This window comes from Bactrocera dorsalis, chromosome 2 (genome assembly GCF_023373825.1).
Source record: "Bactrocera dorsalis isolate Fly_Bdor chromosome 2, ASM2337382v1, whole genome shotgun sequence".
NCBI classification, from domain to species: Eukaryota; Metazoa; Arthropoda; class Insecta; order Diptera; family Tephritidae; genus Bactrocera; species Bactrocera dorsalis.
Window position 1 is genome coordinate 43,202,952 of NC_064304.1, and position 18,734 is coordinate 43,221,685.

Sequence of the window (18,734 nt, forward strand, 5' to 3'; positions counted from 1 at the left end):
AGTGGCATTATGCAACTTTCGTGACCATCATCATTAAAGACAGTCGTCAGTCGTCGACGCGTCTTCATTATCCTTTTATTTTTCAAGGTGAAATGCCTCATCAGAGGCAGGAAATTCAACCTGTTTTTAAGACTCTTTCGAACGCTGCAAAAATGAAATTGAAAAAGGAAATTAATAGCATTCGTTTATTGCATAAAAACTTGATAAACAGGCATTTAATTGTTTGTGGTTAGGTGGAGGTGCATTGTGTTTGCATGCTTTCAGATAACGGAAGGTGTGTATGTGTGAGAGGCCATATGAATATGCATGACTTACACAAGCGATAAAGATCTTCATGCGCTCGCAGTTCATTGCACACGTGTACATACATTTATTTAGTTTTGATGATCGGATTGCATGATGGCGAACTGAGGACATTAATTAAACGAAATATATTGGTTTTGAAAACAAATTTAATTTCGAAAGGTTTGATGAAGTCATAATTGGTGTCCATATGACTCATACATACGTACATAAACACTAGATATAGGTAATGAATTGGTTATCATACATTAAGAGGTATTCTAGTCTAGAGGCGAAATTTCGAGCATTTTGGTCTTTGTGTATCTTGTAATACAGATATACAATTGCAGAAATCCAGACGCTGAACCCAATTTTCAAGCATAAATCGGCCGATGCTGCAATTTCACGTTCAATACTTGTACGAAGTTCGTCGCTGGTTCATTTGCATAGTCCATAGACTTGACGTGGCTCCACAGGAAATAGTCTAATGGCGTCAAATCCCACAACCGAGGAGGCCAATTGAGTCCATTTCATAAGATAACATGTTCATCGAACTTGGGTTTCAATAAATCGATTGTGACATTCGCTGTGTGGCTTGTGGCGCCGTCCTGTTGGAACCACATATTGTCCAATTCCATATCATCCAATTCAGGCCAAAAATATTCGGTTATCATTGAGCGGTAGCGATTCCCATTCACAATAACATGCCCATCTTGACCATCACGGAAGAAGTACACACCGCTGGCCAAACCGTAGTTTCTTCGAGATGCAATAGTGACTCATGGAGAACGTGTGAATTGCTGCCTGACCAATAACGAATATTTTGATTATTGACGAAGCCGATCCGATAGAAATGAGAGGCTCGCTGAAGATGATTTTTCAGCCCAATTCACGAACATACGACGATTCTGGTGGTCAAGCGGCTTCAGTTCTTGCGTCAATTTGATCTTGGATGAATGTATGCCGATTTTTTTTTCACAAAATTCTACACAACGACGTCACAGAGATGCCCAACGTTTGAGAACGACGTATGAGAGACTGATTTGGGTCTTTCTCAATTGATGCGCTAGCGGCGGCAATATTCTCGACACTACAGGCACTTTTTGTCTCATTGGAGAATTTTGTATTGTGCCAGCGTCCACTAGACGCTCAATTGTTGATCTGACAGAACGATTAGTTGGCCATAGCGCTCTTAAAGTTGAGACCACTGACTCCGAGTTTCGGTAGTAAATTTTAATAATTTCGACTTGTTATTGGATCGTATATCTTTCCATGATGAAATGGCAAACCTTACTGTATAGAAATGTCAAAAGAGCGGGAAAATATATGTGTCCCTATTGTTCTACTTTTGTGGCGTCCTTATTGCTTTTTCGCTCTAATAATCGGACTGTGTTGGAACTTTTAATAAGGTTATCGATAAGAAACAGATCACTCAAATATGGTTAGCAAAGGCGTATGGTTAACAAACTTTTTTCTACTAGTTATTATTATAAATAAGTCAAACGATTTTGAAAATGTATGTAAGTATCGAGCAAAATAGAATATATTAGTAAATGTCCACTTACAGAGGATAGCCACCTGTTTAAATATGTATTTATATAATACTTTTATAAAATTTGTACTAAAGCTATGCAGTTTTTGAAAACCATACATTCGTCAGAAGTCAGAAAATTGTTGGATGCTTTTAGAAGAGATAACACAATCAATGGTAAATTATTTCTCGAATTAACTTCTTTTATATTTTGTTACTCCTCCGAAATTTGAACATTTTTGGTTTGGTTCACTTTAGATAATCTTAATAGCATTTCATCTTTACATAAGTGCTTTGTCCTGTTTGTATCGATATTGCGGCTGTTCTGTAGAGAGGATGGCACAAGTAATCAATACCATAATTTAGTAAGCTAAATTTCAATGCGAAATTTAATTCCCCTTCCACATTTGCTTGAAACCATAACATTTATTTCCTTAAGCTCTGCATCATTTATGCTGAACTACAAATTAGTATTCAAAAATAACGAAAAGCTAATTGTTTTTACTATCATAAACATAATTTATTGTGTTAAAATATTATCGCCTAAAACTGTTTACTTTCTTGTTGCATAAAGTTTTTCAGTGTGTTAGTAATTCGTTAAACAAAAATATTTATGTTTTTGGATTTATGTAAATGTTACATACATATGTTACAGCACTAGTGTTGACTTTAATTATACACACGTTTTTTAAATTGAGGTGACACCTTAGGCCATTGCAACTAGGTGAGTGGTAAGCATAGGTAATTTGTTATAATGCATTAATAATATTATTGATATTTGTTTACATTAATACTGTGGGCATAAAATAGTAAGACTTTGTTCATTTTAAAATTCTTAATTTATTATTCAAAATTTTTGTCGTCCCCTCAAAGTAAAACGAACTTGTGCCATTGCTTTTTCTAATTCTCGAAACATAAGAAGAAATTCGCAGTGCACCACACTTCGATAATTGAAGAAAGCTGTCAACGTAACCATTATTTTTAACTTAATTTGACGTATTTTTTGGCTTCGGCTTACATTTGATAAATATATTTGATTCCATTCACAAAATTTAATGAAACTTCTTTGTTGAATGATTAAACCCATCGTATTATTACAGAATTCAGAAAGACGAGCGTGCACCAAGCACCACTAATGATTCTTTTGATATGACATTTGGCTCAGATGTCACCTAGGAACAAAACTTTGATTTTTTTGATTATGGCTTTATAGCTGAAAGGTGTCTCTTGCAAACAAACTTAACTTCAGTGGGAGCCACTGAAACTAAAATATGTAGGACGATGTGCTTTTCTCGTATATCTGTATACACTTCCTCGAATCTATACTAATATTATAAAGCTGAAGAGTTTGTTTGTTTGAACGCGCTAATCTTCGAAACTACTGGTTCGAATTGAATAATTCTTTTTGTGTTGGATAGTCCATTTATAGAGGAAGGCTATAGGCTATATAGCATCACGCTGCGACCAATAGGAGCGAAGAAACAGTGGTAAATGTGTAAAAAACGAGGGAAATTATTTATCTTTGAGGGCTTCCGTTCCGTGCGCTGCGAAAGCGGTTCAAGATACACAAAAGTTATGTATGAAAGAATTATTTCTCTTTTAATGATCTAAAAAAAGTCCGTGAGTACCGTTTTGGTGATAACTAATTTGGGCTAAATTATTTGTTAGAGTTGTATTAACATAATAATATTAATTTTTCTATATTTATTGTTATTTTCTTCTGTCGTTACACGCAGTATAAAACTATTCAAATTTTTTGAGTAATCCGTAATTTTTGTGGTTAGCAGTCATTTTATTATTTTAGATCTTACTCGCTGATGTTAATTCTTACTCGGCTTTTCTTAGAAAAGCGGAAGCGGAAATCTGGTATATCCAAAATGGCATGGTAGTTTTATTGACTGGTAATTTCCGTCAAACCCTCCCAGTGATTCAGAGGGGGACACCAGCAGATGAAATTCAAGCGTGCATTAAATCACCACGCTTATGGTCAACAGTTGAAAAACTCCGCCTGAAAACGAATATGAAAGTGCATCTTCATAATGACGTGGATTCAGGACTTTACGCAGAAATGTTGTTGAAAATTGGTGATGGTTGTTTAGATGTTGACGTTGAAGGCTATATATTACTGTCAAGAGAATTTTGTAATTTAGTAGAAAGTGATGTGGATTTCATTGCTAATGTTTTTCCGGAATTGCGACAAAATTTGTGTAGTGATCAGTGGTTGTGTGCAAGAGCAATATTAGCACCAAGAAATGAAATTGTTAATAGGATCAACACTGATATTTTAAACGAGGTTCAGGGAAAAATTAAGGAATATTTGTCAATGGATACAATTATAGAAACGGAACTAAGTACTTCATATCCTGTGGAGTTTTTAAATTCACTTGAACTATCGGGTGTACTGTCACATAAACTTTAATTGAAACTAAATGTACCAGTAATGCTTATACGAAATCTAGGTGCTCCTCTGCTATGTAATGGAACAAAGCTTCGGATAACAAAATTGGGACAAAACATACTTGGTGCTACTATTTTAACAGGTGTCGGTAAGGGAAATAGTGTTATAATACCTCGGATACCAATTGTTCCCACTGACTTTCCATTCAAAGGGTTCAGTTTGAGGTCAAGCTTAGCTTTGCTGTTACTATAAAGAAGGCACAAGGACAAACATTACAGGTAGCAGGAGTGCATTTAGAAAACCCATACTTCTCTCATAGTCAACTTTATGTAGCCTGTTCACGTGTATCTAATGCCCAGAATTTGCACATATTTGCACCCTATGGGAAAACTTATAACATGGTCTACAAAAATATCCTAAATTAACACTCTATATTTTATTTTTTTAAATTGTTAGAATTCAGAATTATTTATTTTTGTTACGGTAAAATATATTTTAACATTTTTTGTTGCATTCAATAAACTATATTATTTTCTCTGAATAAGCAAACTCATAAAAATAATTATAACATAGTTTCAAATATTAGCTGTTGTAATTATTGTCTTTCATGACTCGGCGCATATGTGTATTGCGCCTTTCGAGTCGGTTGGTTGGGGAAAAAGGTAATCGTTGGATTATTATTACGACTGTACTTATTATTATTATTACGATTATTGTTATTATTAATGTTTTCATAGACCAGCTTTCCATAGCTTAAAATATTTAATATTCAAATATTTAGAAATACCGGGTATTTTTATACCATAGAAACTTTTAGGAGACCTTTCTTTAAAAAGGAACTAAGGAGGCGGGTAAAAAGACAACCGACTTGTACGAGTAACATATGACTAGCATATTTCGCATTAAACTTTAAAAAGTTGAAGGCGTCCTAAGTTCTAAGTATTGGACTAACAACCGTCTATGTTCTTCCCTACTTTATTTATATTATTCACCGTTCATTGTGCTTTTTCTTTATAATTAGCACTTACTTTTTGGAAATAAAGTTACTCGCAAGATATATAATAATGTAGGTCAGTTCGCACTATCGATTTGAAAATTGTACTACAAATGTCTGTATGCATTTCGTATATGTCAATTCGCATTTCGAAATTATATTTTACTCATAAAAAACTCTTGGAAATATTTACCAATATTATTAGGAACTTTTGTATTTTTTCTTGAAGTTAAGGCTGAACGTAATACCCACTTTTATACCTTTGTAATCTGCTAGCTCTGAAATTGCCTTTGAAAAAGTCTTCTCATTTAAATAAAACGCAAAAAAATAGTTTGAAATTGTATATTTTTAAACCGAAATAATAAATAAATTTTTAAAATTTCTGATGTTTTACGTAAATTACATTTGCTTTATTAATTTTTAAATTCTTGTTTTTTAAATTTATTTTTTAATATTTTTTTATAATAATTTTTGTAAAAATTTTAATTTATTTTTAATTTTTAAAGTAAACTTATAAACACTCACTTTTATAGTCGAACATGTGCTGACCAATATTTTCAACACATTTTACTAACATATGTATCTACATTATATTTTACTTAAAATCAATATTAATATGTATATTGAATACAACATTGTCTTTCTACGTAAATTCTTACAAAGAAAACAAATATTACAATCAATTAGAATGAAATTGCTATGTTCTGATGTGAGATGACATCCAAGGAAAAAATTTGTTTGTTAACCAACAAAATAAACATTTCTGAAATACTACAACTTTTAAAACACAGAAAGCTAGTACTAAACAATAAACTAAAAAACAATTCACACAATATTGATTAGAACTCTAATTCAATTAAATCAACTCCAAATTATTTAAAAACTTAAGAATATTTCACAAACAAAAAATAGTTTTGCAACTTGGCTCGAGTACTATAAACCGTTAAGACGTAAAATTAGATTAAAGTTTAACGGCAATTAACTTAGTATTCTTAACACGTCCACACAGCCGTTGATTAACACAACAAACTGATTTACCAAAAACTTCGCGTGCCATGAGCACCAAAGCAAGACTATGAGAATGAATGAAGGCTATGAAGCTAAGCATGAGATTGAGCAGGTCGTGAGCGCGCCATGCTCATAAGAGATCTGTCCAACAAATGCCGCAGCGATAGTGTGAACAACTAACTAGTTTAAAAAAACAATAACAATGAGCCATGAATGCTGGCATTTTGCCTACAAATCCGCCAGAGAGATCTCACCTTTCGGCAGGTGAGCGTCATTGGAGAGTGACTCATTGTGTTCGCGCATGAATGATGAATGGATGAACAAAACCAAATTTCACTTTCGTTGAGAGCGCGAAAGTTTTCAACTTCATACATTAATGTTGGCGTATATACAAGTTTATATACGCAGGTGTTTCGCATGAGAATGTTTATTTGCTAACTAACATTATTTCTGTTTACCCGTAAGTGCTCTCCTTGGCACAGCCGACGGCGTTCTCTCACGTAACTCTTTCGCTTGCGTTTCAATGGTCAGTTGTTGTTTGTTGGTGTTGCTTTCTTTACCCACTTTGTACAATGCCTATGGCGGCTGCTAAGATAACTGTCTTTTGTCGGTTTGGCTTTTTTGCGGCTGTGGCTGGCTTAGCCGACGGGTCGTCTTCTTCTCAAGATGCGCTTGTTGGTTTTGTTGCAGTTGGAGCATCACAATATCCGACAGTGGGAAATGGATGGTGTTATGTGTGACTTTTGAGCGCCACTCTGTGGTTTCTTTGCTCTTTTATTTTCATGTTTATTTGGCTTTTTCTCCTGCGATTGTTGACAATGTTGTTGTACTGCAAATATATATATGGTACATATATATATTTTTTCTTGTGTGCCCAATTGTTGTTGCATACTCTTTACATTTTTACATTTCACCTCTTTTTCTCTGCCCATTTCGCTGTTACATTTGTGTATTTGTTATTTCGCTGGCTTGGCTGGCGCGCATTGTGCCGTAATATGTGGATTGTGCGGTAATTTTAGTTGCAGTTTTACTTACTTCACTTTTTGTTTTGTCTACTTTATTTCTTTGCTGTGTGTCATTACTTTCGGTTTTGTATGAACGTGTTGGTTTTTGTTTGCGAGTTACGACTTTTGTCTTTTCGGTTTTACGGTTTTTATTGTTCAACGACATACATACATATATGCTGAATAATTGGGAGTCTTGTGCTGCTTCTTTTATATTTGTAATCTCAATGTTTTTATTGCTGGAGTGTAAAAGTGCTTAATTGTTTTTTGCATTTTTTTGTTAATTCTTTGTGAAAAAAATAAATATAAAAAAATGTATAAAACTACAAAGGAAAAAAATTGAAAATTCTCTCTAAAAAGACAAAAAGTGTTCACCTAGTTTCCGGAAATTTGCCTCTCAGAAATATCTCCTAGCTATATTTCCTTGTCCCTAGAAAGGTTTTCAAATCAAAATAAAAAAAAAGTTCAGCCAAATACAGCAACATTGGGGTACCAAACCCCGGCAATCACAATGTGTAGATCAGCATTCGCACCAGCACATCACCTGCATTCATATTGCAATGTTTTATATTGCCGTTTTCGACAATAGCTGCTTGTGAACGCTATGAAACTGCAATGACAATGTTTGTGGAGACGAAGCTGTGAGCTGCCGATGACTGCGACAGCTCTCCACTTGACATAGACGCGCATGCTGCTGCTGCTGGAGCAGACGACAACTTGTTGCAGGGGGCTTGACTTGCAAGTAAGCAGCAACAACAATGACCGCATAACCCAATACAACAACAGTAAAAACACAACAACAGCTGTCTTTAGCGCATCGCCGGCGTCTTGTGAACCTTCGCCGGTCGCCGCATCACAAAATAGCCTACGACCACTGGCACATTATTCGGCAACGCTGCACAAACCACACATACACACACTAGTATACACATACATATGCGGACACATTTACACAAGCTTGCACACACACACCAGCTGTACACTTATGGCTGTTGATGAAGATGACGCTGACTATGGCGCTGGTGGCGTCTGAAAATTTTTGTATAAATGGCTGAGGTCTCACTGTTGCATCGTCAGTACAGCATTTGATTTAGTTTAATAAACAACATCAATAGCAACAGAAAGTGTAAAATATATAGAATTTTCCATCCTTCTATCCCCACTATTCACTATTTTCTCACAATCAAAATTGAGCAAAACATTGCCAGCCCAGTGAAAGACATCACTCATACGCACCGTTGCACAGCATAAGGATTACACAAACGGTACGAGTGTGTGTGCGTGCTAAAAGGATTAAAGCAGTTACTGTGTCGGTCGTGATATAGTTGACGTTTTCGGTTAAAAGAACGTTCAGCGTTACGTGTGTGTGCGTGTACTCGAATTTAGCGTGCGTTTCACCATGAAAGCATTCATCTTGTTGTCCTGTGTAGCGCTGGCAGCTGCCCGGCCTGAGGCGGGCTATGCTTACAATAGGCCAGGCGGTGGTGGCGGCTCTGGTGGATTCGGTGGCGGTTCCGGTGGATTTGGTGGCGGATCCGGTGGATTCGGTGGTGGTGGCGGCGGTCTTGGTGGTGGACTAGGTGGTGGACTTGGCGGTGGACTCGGTGGTGGCGGCGGCGGTGGATTTGGTGGCGGTTCTGGAGGTGGTGGCGGTTTCGGCGGCGGTGGTTTTGGTGGCGGCGCCGGTGGTGGCGGTGGATTCGGAGGAGGTGCGTAGAACAATGAGTGAAAAAAGTGTTATTGGCAGTAAATTTTTTAATTTTGCTGAAAGTTTAAAGAACTGCAGCCCTTATTCGAGCAAATCGCAAAGAATTTGTTTACAAACTTTCACCATCAATTTAAAAAAAAAATATTTAAGTGCAATGTGAGAGATCTTGCAAATAATTTCGGCATACTTTTTGCTTAAAATGTCAAAGTAAATGTTTCGAGTTTGATAATTACAAGAAGATATCTCATCTCCCTTGTACGGGGAGTCATGCAACTAAAAAAATTAGAAAACTTCAAAGATTCAAAAGTTCAAAGATTTTATTTCATATTTCTTACTCTTCTATTACCTTAGGTGGCATCGGCGGCTTCGGTGGTGGCGGCGGCGGTGGCGGCACCACACTCGTGCAGAAACACATTTATGTGCACGTGCCACCACCAGAGCAAGAGGAAGTGCGTCCACGTCCCAACATACCCATCGGTCAGGCACAGAAACACTACAAGATCATCTTCATTAAGGCACCATCTCCACCCAGTTACCAGGCGCCAATCATTCCCCTGCAGCCACAGAACGAAGAGAAGACACTCGTCTATGTGTTGGTCAAGAAGCCAGAAGATCAACAGGACATCGTTATTCCGACACCAGCGCCCACACAGCCCTCCAAACCCGAAGTATACTTCATCAAGTACAAGACCCAAAAAGAAGGCGGCGGCGGCGGTGCTATTGGAGGTGGTGGCATCGGAGGCGGCGGCGGTGGTATTGGCGGTGGAATTGGCGGTGGAATTGGCGGCGGTATCGGCGGTGGTATCGGTGGTCTCGGTGGTGGTATTGGTGGTGGAATCGGTGGTGGCGGCATTGGCGGCGGTATCGGCGGTGGTGATGGCGGCTACTCCGGCGGCGGCGGCGGTGGTGGCGGTGGTGATATCTCAGCACCTTCCTCCAACTACGGACCACCTGGCAAATCTGGACCATATTAAGCGAACATTTGCGGCGAAAATTCGAGTGCAGCTAAAAATGTTAGATTGGACGTTAACTACAAACACCGACGACGAAATTCGCAGACAAACCAAACGAACGGAATGGTGCTTGGCGAAATTCAAGCACACGACAAATATAGCTAAAGCTGCCGGCTAGTCTTGTTAAACGATAACACATTATTATTATTATTTTAATTTAATTTTTGGTTTCGTCATTGAAATTCTGTTTGTCACAACATTCCGAGGACCGACCAAGCCAAACAAAAGGCAAACAAAACTGAACAGAAATTGCATAAAACGCCGAGAATGCTGTGACTAACCCATAAGACATAGGGCAGCTCTTAAACTGCCTGGAAAAATGACCTTGACTTTGACAAATTCGGCCCAATGCAATGCCGCGCTGCTCTCATCTCACGACGCTAAACCAAGGTGCTCGCTCGCGACTTTCGGTGCTCAAATGTCAAACGTCTGTGGTAAATAAAATGAAACTTGCCCATCATCCACATAATCAAGCAAGCATAAGCTCATCCTCATCTCGATTCTACTTCTCTACAATACTATCTCCATCCCACTCAAATGCTCTCTACTACGCGCCATCTCTACGCAATTGTGCTGTATCTTGTTCTATAAGAGTATCACTTTTGGGCGTGTTATCTTTTGTATATAAGCCATTTCCCTGTATATCTCTACATATATATTGATCTTTTTGTTGTAAATGCGTATATATATATATAATAAATAATTTGCTAGTTATAAGTGCGATGCGTTGATTAAGCTAATAACCCTCATTAGACCCACTTAAAGCGCTGTCCACATATATTGTGAGACGCAAGCCCGTAATATTAATTATTAATTTGCGAAATATGTATTAATATTTAAGTTTTTGTATTATGCGCAGTATAAAAAACAACGGTGACAAAATTTGAAAAAAACATCCAAATCTTTTAATGCTACTATGAACTAGTCGAAAGGGCGTATATGTATATGGGAAGAATTCATCTACGAATGTTAAAGAGAACTTGTCCAACTTCACTTTCATTTCTTATAAAATATCACAAAGGCGATTATAGCCAAGATTGAGAGTTTCAAAAGAATTGGTTCGCTATTTCAACTCAAGAAATTTATATTTCTTATTATTATGTAATATTTTCAAAATAACCATTTTACCCTTTTTAATTAATTTGAAGCAAAAGCTAAAATAAATTTTTAGACTTTGGAAATTTAAGATAAGCAACAATGAGTTGAATTTTTATAATTTATATAATATAATTAGTTTACTTGCTTAGAAAAAGAAAAGAAAAATTATCTCAACATTCACTGATTGCTCTACTTTTCGATATCAGGTTTACCATTCCTTAGTCCCACGCCCAATTAGATAAGCAATGAAGGGTTCAGGTATAACCGAACATTTTACGCTCTCGTAATTTGCAAATTAAGAAATTCACAAATTGACCTGTATGCATTTGCGTAAAGCGCAAAAAATCTAATTATTCATCAATATTTATTTTTTCGTATTCAAAGTAATCCCCACCATATATAATACACTTATCCCAACAGTCCTGGAAACACCTTTCATAAAAAATTTTGGGTATGGCTTTCAGCTGCTTCAAAGAATTTTCTTTTACCTCTACGATCGTCTGAAATCGACGGGTTCTACGGAGAGGAAATTTCAGTTTAGAGAACAAAAAAAATTCACATGTAGCCAAATTTGGTGAAAACGGTGGTTGATCGATGGTATTTATTGCGTTTTCGGCTTTAAATACGGTCACAGTCGTGGCTCAATGTGACTACCATCGAGTAGTCGGCAGTTTATGAACGTAGGAGCGGAATTGCATATCGAAAGAGACCTGTTGACGATATTATTTGTGAAAAAAAATCAGTTTTATTAGGACTAATCGAGCAAGAATGCGTTTTATACCCAAAATATTCACCAAAATCATTCGAATCATTACTTTTCGAGCTTCGCTTTTTTAATATTTTCAGGAGATGAATAGGTCGAAAGCCGTAAGCTGAGCGCTCATATTTGGTATAGTAATTAAGGAGAGTCCTAGCAACTTAGCAAGATACATTCTCCTGAAATATCTCGGAAATTTAATTACAATTTCCGTGTGATTTTTGTCACAATGTATAAGATATAAAGTCAAGCGGATGTTTGAAAGTCAGAACATTAGTTATTTGGAGACTAGGGGACGTATTGCTCTGATTTTATACATTTTAGGCAAAAGGTTTCACTGTTATTATACAGATTTTTCTTTTTAAATTGCATTACGATTTCTTACATATTAGATACTGTATAAAGTCAAGCGAAGGGCATGCTATCATCATAAAAATACACTCTTCAAATTTCAAACCTAGATTTCATAGCTTGGCCGATATGTTCGTTAAAAAATCAGCTATATGCTAATTGGGGTCTACGTATTTGGCGCGTGAGTTCTTGAAAAGTTATAGTTCGATTCCAAAAATTTTGGGTGTTAGATGATGATGACCTCTAAACCTTCTTCGAGAATGTCGTAACGTCGACTCATCAGATGTTTTGTCATCGTCCATGCCTTTGCACCATATAGCAGGACGGGAATAATGAATGACTTATAGAGTTTGGTTTTTGCTCACGACTTCTGGTCTTAGACCAATGATCCTCTTTGTAGTCAAAGAACATTTGAAAACACATTTGAAAGCGAGCTAAAGTGAGAAGGCGAACCATCCCTCCACTGGATTGTGCGCTGGGTTTGGGACACGCTAAAATGTTGATGGTCCAAAAACAAAAGAGCTCAAATAAATGAAATAATTTAACACTGTAATGAGCTCGATACAATTTGATTCCTTTTGGGACAGCTGCCAATACGAAGGCTGATATTTGAGATCATACATAGTTGAGGTCTCAATTGAACTGTGAATGAGGAAACTCAATCAAAGCAAGAAGACTTTAAATATCTTTTTTATTTTTTACACAAAAATGCGAATGGTAACTGAAAACATAAAATTATCTATTATACATAAAATCTATAATTTAATGTTTTAAATTTTGGTTAGACAAACTTTAGTAGCGTTGAACTTCTTGACTTGTGTAACCAGCGTTTACAGCGGTGTTTCATATTCACCCACTAACCCCAAAGTACTTAACGATCATGAGCGAACCTTTGAATAGGAAACTCTTCAAGAAAGTTGCAAAATGCATTAGAACTTAAAAGCGAAGGTGAAGAAATGCATTTACGCCGCTGCCGCTCACACTTTTCGAAAGTGGTTGCCAAGCAAAAATATTATAGTAACCGGGGCAGACTTTTTGCAAGGGGGGAAAAAGTTAAATATTGCCTAGACTTTACAAAGTGTTTGAGTAAGTGGCAGAATGCGGTGGCACACACTACTGGCTGTCCAGCGAATACTAAACCACTGAAGAGCAAATTGTGGAATGTGCGAAAAACATTTGCGACCATTATACTTGAGTTTATGTAAAATCTTTTCCGAAGAGTTTTATGGGCGTCTGTGCGTGTGTGGAAAACAAAGCCAAGCCGAGAATGCGCCATAAAGTTGTAAAATTTTGTGTTGGCAAGCGTGCAATTGCATTGCTTGTGCTGAAAACTTTCAACAGTTTTATGTCAGTGCGTGCGAGAGTGTTCCGCATATATTTGTTTCAACCCCACATCTCACTTGTGTGGCCTGCGCAGGCATCTTCGGCAACCAGGCGTTTAATATATGGTTGCGAAAATCTTTCAACAGTTTCAGCATGAAATAGTTGAAGCACAAGGCAGATAATGTGTGTTTGCAGGTCAGAAAATGCTTATGCTTTAATTTAAAATTATATTAGAAGGACTATCGTAAAGAAGGGTAATCACCACTTAAATAACTGTAAATATTTTTGAAGTTTTCAGTTCACAGAAACAAACCATTAGTGCTTTCTTTGAATTAGTTGTTAATAATTGGGATAGTGAAATTCTTTTTTACGCCGAGCTCATTTTCAATTGAGATAGCTGTTTTTATCAACCGTCTCGGCTTCTGGCTTAAAGTTGACCTCAACGGCTACCTTAATGTATTCCGGCAACGCGTTATTATTGATTATTGATGGGATCATCATTTTAGATGACTACGCCAAGGTGCAGAGGTGGTCAGCATTAGACATTAGACACTTTCCCTAACCTATATATGAAGAAAACTTAGTTTAAACCTGGCTAAACTTACGGACTGGATGATGTTCATTTGGATGTGGTTATTCTCAATAAGGAATACACACACATTTATTTTGTGATATCAAACTGTCAAAAAAATCAATCCCAAAATCCTATTTATACATGGATTAAAATTAGGCTAGTCAAGAAGAAAAGTGTTAAGCAATCGATGGTAGTTTTGGAAATATGTTAAGTCTAAGCGCAGGCGTAAAAAACAGACAACAGAGTGATCAGTCGAAATCCTCATTATGCTTCCTCTCGACCAAGAAAAAATGTGCGATTTGCCAAAAGCAATACATTTCTTAGCGAATACAATCAGAGAACAAAAGGCATAGCACCGCTAACCTTTATCTGAAAAACTATAACTAAGAAAAGTCTCTACCAATTTCACCTAAATTCGGTATACATCATGCATGTTTATGTCACAGTCCAAAACTAGGCAAAATCAGAGCAAACAGTACCCTCATCCGCCATCTCTCGTCCAAAAATGGTGAATGCCGGACCGTATATTTTTCAAACAACTTTTAGACCTCAGAACAGTTTATGTAAATTTCCTACAATTAACAAGTACAAATTGTTTTTATTGCTTTCTGAGCGCAGCTTTGCCATGAAAATTACTAAAAACAAAATTTGTGAAGTAAAAGTAAACTTCCAGTCTGATGCCCTGCTTGCAGTGTCAAAGCAGCCATATCTCTCTATTGGCGCTTCCTACTAAGGAAGTCCAATTGCAAATGCCATGTAATTAAAATACCGTTAAGTATTTGCACGCAAAAGGCGTTTCATTATCATTGAATATGCAAAACAAAAACCAGCAAAAACAACAAAGCGCACAAAACACTTTTACTGCATTGCAAATCGCCGTTAAGTGCGAAACGGGTGTAGGAAATGCAAAGCGGTGGATGGCAATGTATTTTTAATTGGCGACAAAGCAGAAGATGCCACCTCGCTCATTTGCATGTTATTGCGAAAAGCGCCAAACGCACTTAACAACTGTAAAAGACAATTAAATAGTGACTAATTGCTTGTTGTTGGATGTGAAGATGGGATATTCAAATGCTGTAAGTGAAATAAAATAGTTTGGTTAACGGTGGGTCAGAAATTCCATAAATATATGCAGTAATACAAATATATATGTATATACGATGGAAATAATTTTATGCTGACATCCAAGTGGGACCCAGCAAACCGAATTTCAACATATCCGATTATCACCTTATATAAATAGGGTAGATATCTACAACAGGACTCAATAAGAGGTTAGTCGGTTCACTATGTTTTGTTGCTATTTTGAAGCAAACAACCGATATTACCGCAAACATAGTACCAGTAAGTTTAAAACTACTTTATGCCAGCTACGTTGAGTAGTAAAAGCGATTTTTAACAAAAACAGGGGCTCGCTATAACTTTTCAGCCTGTCAGTGACGAGTTATTCACAAAGACCTTTTAATAAGTACAGAACCCGTTTTGTTTCAGAACGCTATATTTCCGTATTATTTCTTGATTCGTACTGTATGATTATTGTTAGCGAATGAGACCAAATATCGAGATATTCTCTATAAGTTGGTCAGATATCGGGAAACCGCTTCTTTGGAAAAATAAGTTAGAGTCAAGAAATTAATATAAGGGACAATATGATACAGAAGAAATACCTGAAGAGGCTATATTTTGAAATTTTTATATAAAAAAGGGAAGAATGCCACGCAAGCCACCATTGAAAGTTGTGAAGCTTACGGAGACGATGCTGTATCAGTTCTTGTAGCACAACAATGAATCGCTCGCTTGCGTTCTGAAAATTTCGGTGTGAAAGATGCACCCCGCTCTGTTGAAAAATTTGATGAAATTATGGAAAATATTGATCAGGACCGTCACATAAGCAGCCATGACATCGCTAAGGAACTTAACATTGATCATCAAACGGTTTTGAATCAGATAAAAAAGGCTGGCTACAAAAAGAAGCTCAGTGTTTGGCTACCACATGAATTGTCTGTGAAAAATTTAATGAAACGTATAAATGAAATCGAACTTTTTCTGAAGCGAATGTAACAGGAAATGAAAAGTGGATCAAAGGCGAAAATAATGTGGGAAAAAGATCATGGTCCAAGCATGGCGAAGCTCAACAAATGGTCGCAAAGCCAGGTTGACGCCTTGAAAGGTAATACTGAGTGTTTGGTGGGATTGGAAAGGAATCATCCACTATGAGCTGCTCCAGTCTGGTCGAATGATTTAGTTTACATTTTTCTGTCAAAAACTTATGAGATTGAGACAAGGAATCGAAAAAAATGGCCAGAAATGATCAACAGAAAGGGATTCGACTTCCATCAGGACTACGCTGGACACACATCTTTGATGATTTGCCCAAAGCTGGGAGAGGTTGGCTGGGAAGTTTTAAAGCATCCACCATATAGAACTGACCTTGCACCGTCGGACTACTATTTGTTTCGGTCAATGCAGAACTCCCTTAATGGAGTAAAGTTGGCTTCAAGAGAAGCCTGTGAAAATTACTTGTTGCAATTTTTCGCCGAGAAACCAGAACTACACTAATGGAATAATGTCTCCAGCGGAAAAATGGCAAAAAGTGGTCGACCAAGATGGTACATATTTGGTTCATTATAAATATAAAAAAATAATTTGAAATTTGATTAGAAATACGAAAAGACTTTTTCGACTTTATATTGTGCTAACAGATCGACGACGCGTATATCTGCCACTGAAGCATAGGGTCTGAATGTTGGTGTGGCTATGGTAAACATTATATGAACTACACAATACAGTGAAAACGTTATTCATAAATAAAAATTAGAAAAAAGGTTTGTACTTGCGATTTAGTTTCCAAAAGTCCTGATTATTTAATTATTAGTCACTAAAAATATCATGAATTTAAATTTGATCTATACTTTATATCGCAAAGCACAGTTTATCAAACAAAAGGCTTCTCCGGCTCCTACCCAGTATTTTAATATCGTCGTCACAAACTTTTAGTTAAAACATATATTTCTAATTGTTCAATTAACTAGGAAAAGTAACTCGACAGCTGATGCGTATGCTAAAAGAAGAAAAATGCAAAAGCGTGCGGAGGTACCGTAAAGTGAACAGAGCGAACTTTTACGCGAACTCCTCCTCTGTGTATTCTTAACTTTAGAGCAAATAAATGTAGCGGAAAATTACGAAAATGACCTGTTTCCGTTGACAAAACTTCAAGATGTCTATTTTAATAATGATAACACTCGGTGCAGAAGAGTGTAATGACAGCTTGAAATTTCGAAGAAGCAGCTAACAAAAGCCACTAGGTAGAAAGCAAACTGAAACAAAAGCAGTGAGTGTAAAATAAATTAAAGTCGCACGCTGGTAATTTCTTTGCTCTTCAGCAATTAAAGGTTTCCCTTTTCACGTTGTCAGTCAGCAAGGCAGAGCTAATGACATAAAAAATTACCACCTGCAGTAAGCGGGAAGACAATACAAAAGCGGCCGGAGGAGAATAAAACATTATAAAAAAATGTACCCAGTGCTTTCGGAATAATCATACCCAAGAGCCGTTGTTTTTTGTGTTGGAGAAGTAACTATAGATGCAAGGAAATATTCGAAAGCGGATCGTATATTTTCTCTCAATCTGTATATGAAAACATTGGTAAAAACCAACACACCTTCTTCGGTAAATCAGGCTATTCATAACTGTGTATAAGTCTCCTCAGATCTATGTGTGTTTTTGGGTGAAAAACAAAGATCGGTTCGCAGCATTATGTACAATATAACAGTTTTTTAAACTAGTCGTCAATAGTTTCTACTCAGCACATAACATTGTATTCTCATTTTAACTCATATTTCCTCTGGCATTTAATACATAGAAGTAAGTAGCTTTGAGAAGACCCAAGGAAGAGTAGATGAAGAATGAGTAAAAACTTAGAGTAGCATTTTTTCCTTTATTCATTGTATAGGAAGTATCTTTCCAGCGCTTTTCAATCACGCTACTAATTCACAAAAGCTCAACGTTCAACGACACAGTTGGGCGTAAAATTTAACAAAAGAATGGTTTGTAATAATGGTATGCACAGTGGATCAACACTGCTACTTTAGCCAAAATATGTAAAAATTTGATCAATTTATTGTGCGTGATAATAGTTCTACCTTGGCCGCTCTTTGTCATTCATTGTGGAGTACGTCGAATCGTCTATCTGTTCCACCAGCTTTCCCCTCCTACGATCATTTGACAGACAAAGATCGTGATGCACGTTAAAGTCGCCTACATAGTACTAAAAGTGGCAACAAGTAACTGGGAGGATATATAAATTAAATATTTCGACAGGGATGGTATCCCTGTGGTCGACGGCGCCATCGATAAGACGACATTGCACGGTGTTGTGCAGTATGAAGGCTAGGCCTCCACTTTTACCTCGCTCGCGGTTCTTACGTGAGATGTTGAAAGGTAATGTAGTGTGTTGCGGAGGTAAACTCCTGCAGCATCGGCCAACGTACGACACACTCTACTAAAGACGGAACACGTTTGAAAGTGATACCAGCCAATAAAAGAATTGCACTTGACTATGCAACGTTCTGACGTAGTATGACTGTTTGGTACACGGAACAGACAATTTTAAGTCCTGACCTGGTCTTAAAATGGTTCCATCCGTTGCACGTATTACACCTAACCGAGGTGGTTATATACAGTAAATGGTTTTAT

General features: G+C 36.9%; 2 protein-coding genes across 13 annotated transcripts in view; both read left to right on the top strand.

Moving 5' to 3' along the window:
- Window positions 1–18,734, top strand: part of LOC105233453 (RYamide receptor) — a 349,078-nt gene that overhangs the window by 295,224 nt on the left and 35,120 nt on the right. The gene's annotated exons all lie outside the window — the stretch shown is intronic.
- On the top strand, window positions 8,283–9,940 carry LOC105233452 (uncharacterized). The gene is made up of 2 exons (XM_011215544.4): window positions 8,283–8,926; window positions 9,277–9,940. The coding sequence occupies exons 1-2, from the start codon at window positions 8,617–8,619 to the stop codon at window positions 9,897–9,899; spliced, it is 933 nt and encodes a 310-aa protein (XP_011213846.1). The 5' UTR covers window positions 8,283–8,616; the 3' UTR covers window positions 9,900–9,940.

Excerpts from the sequence above, each read along its gene's own strand:
- LOC105233452 (XM_011215544.4), top strand. The coding sequence starts at position 8,617 with ATGAAAGCATTCATCTTGTTGTCCTGTGTAGCGCTGGCAGCTGCCCGG. Across the intron at positions 8,927-9,276 it reads TGGCGGTGGATTCGGAGGAG|GTGGCATCGGCGGCTTCGGT; the intron begins GTGCGTAGAACA and ends CTATTACCTTAG.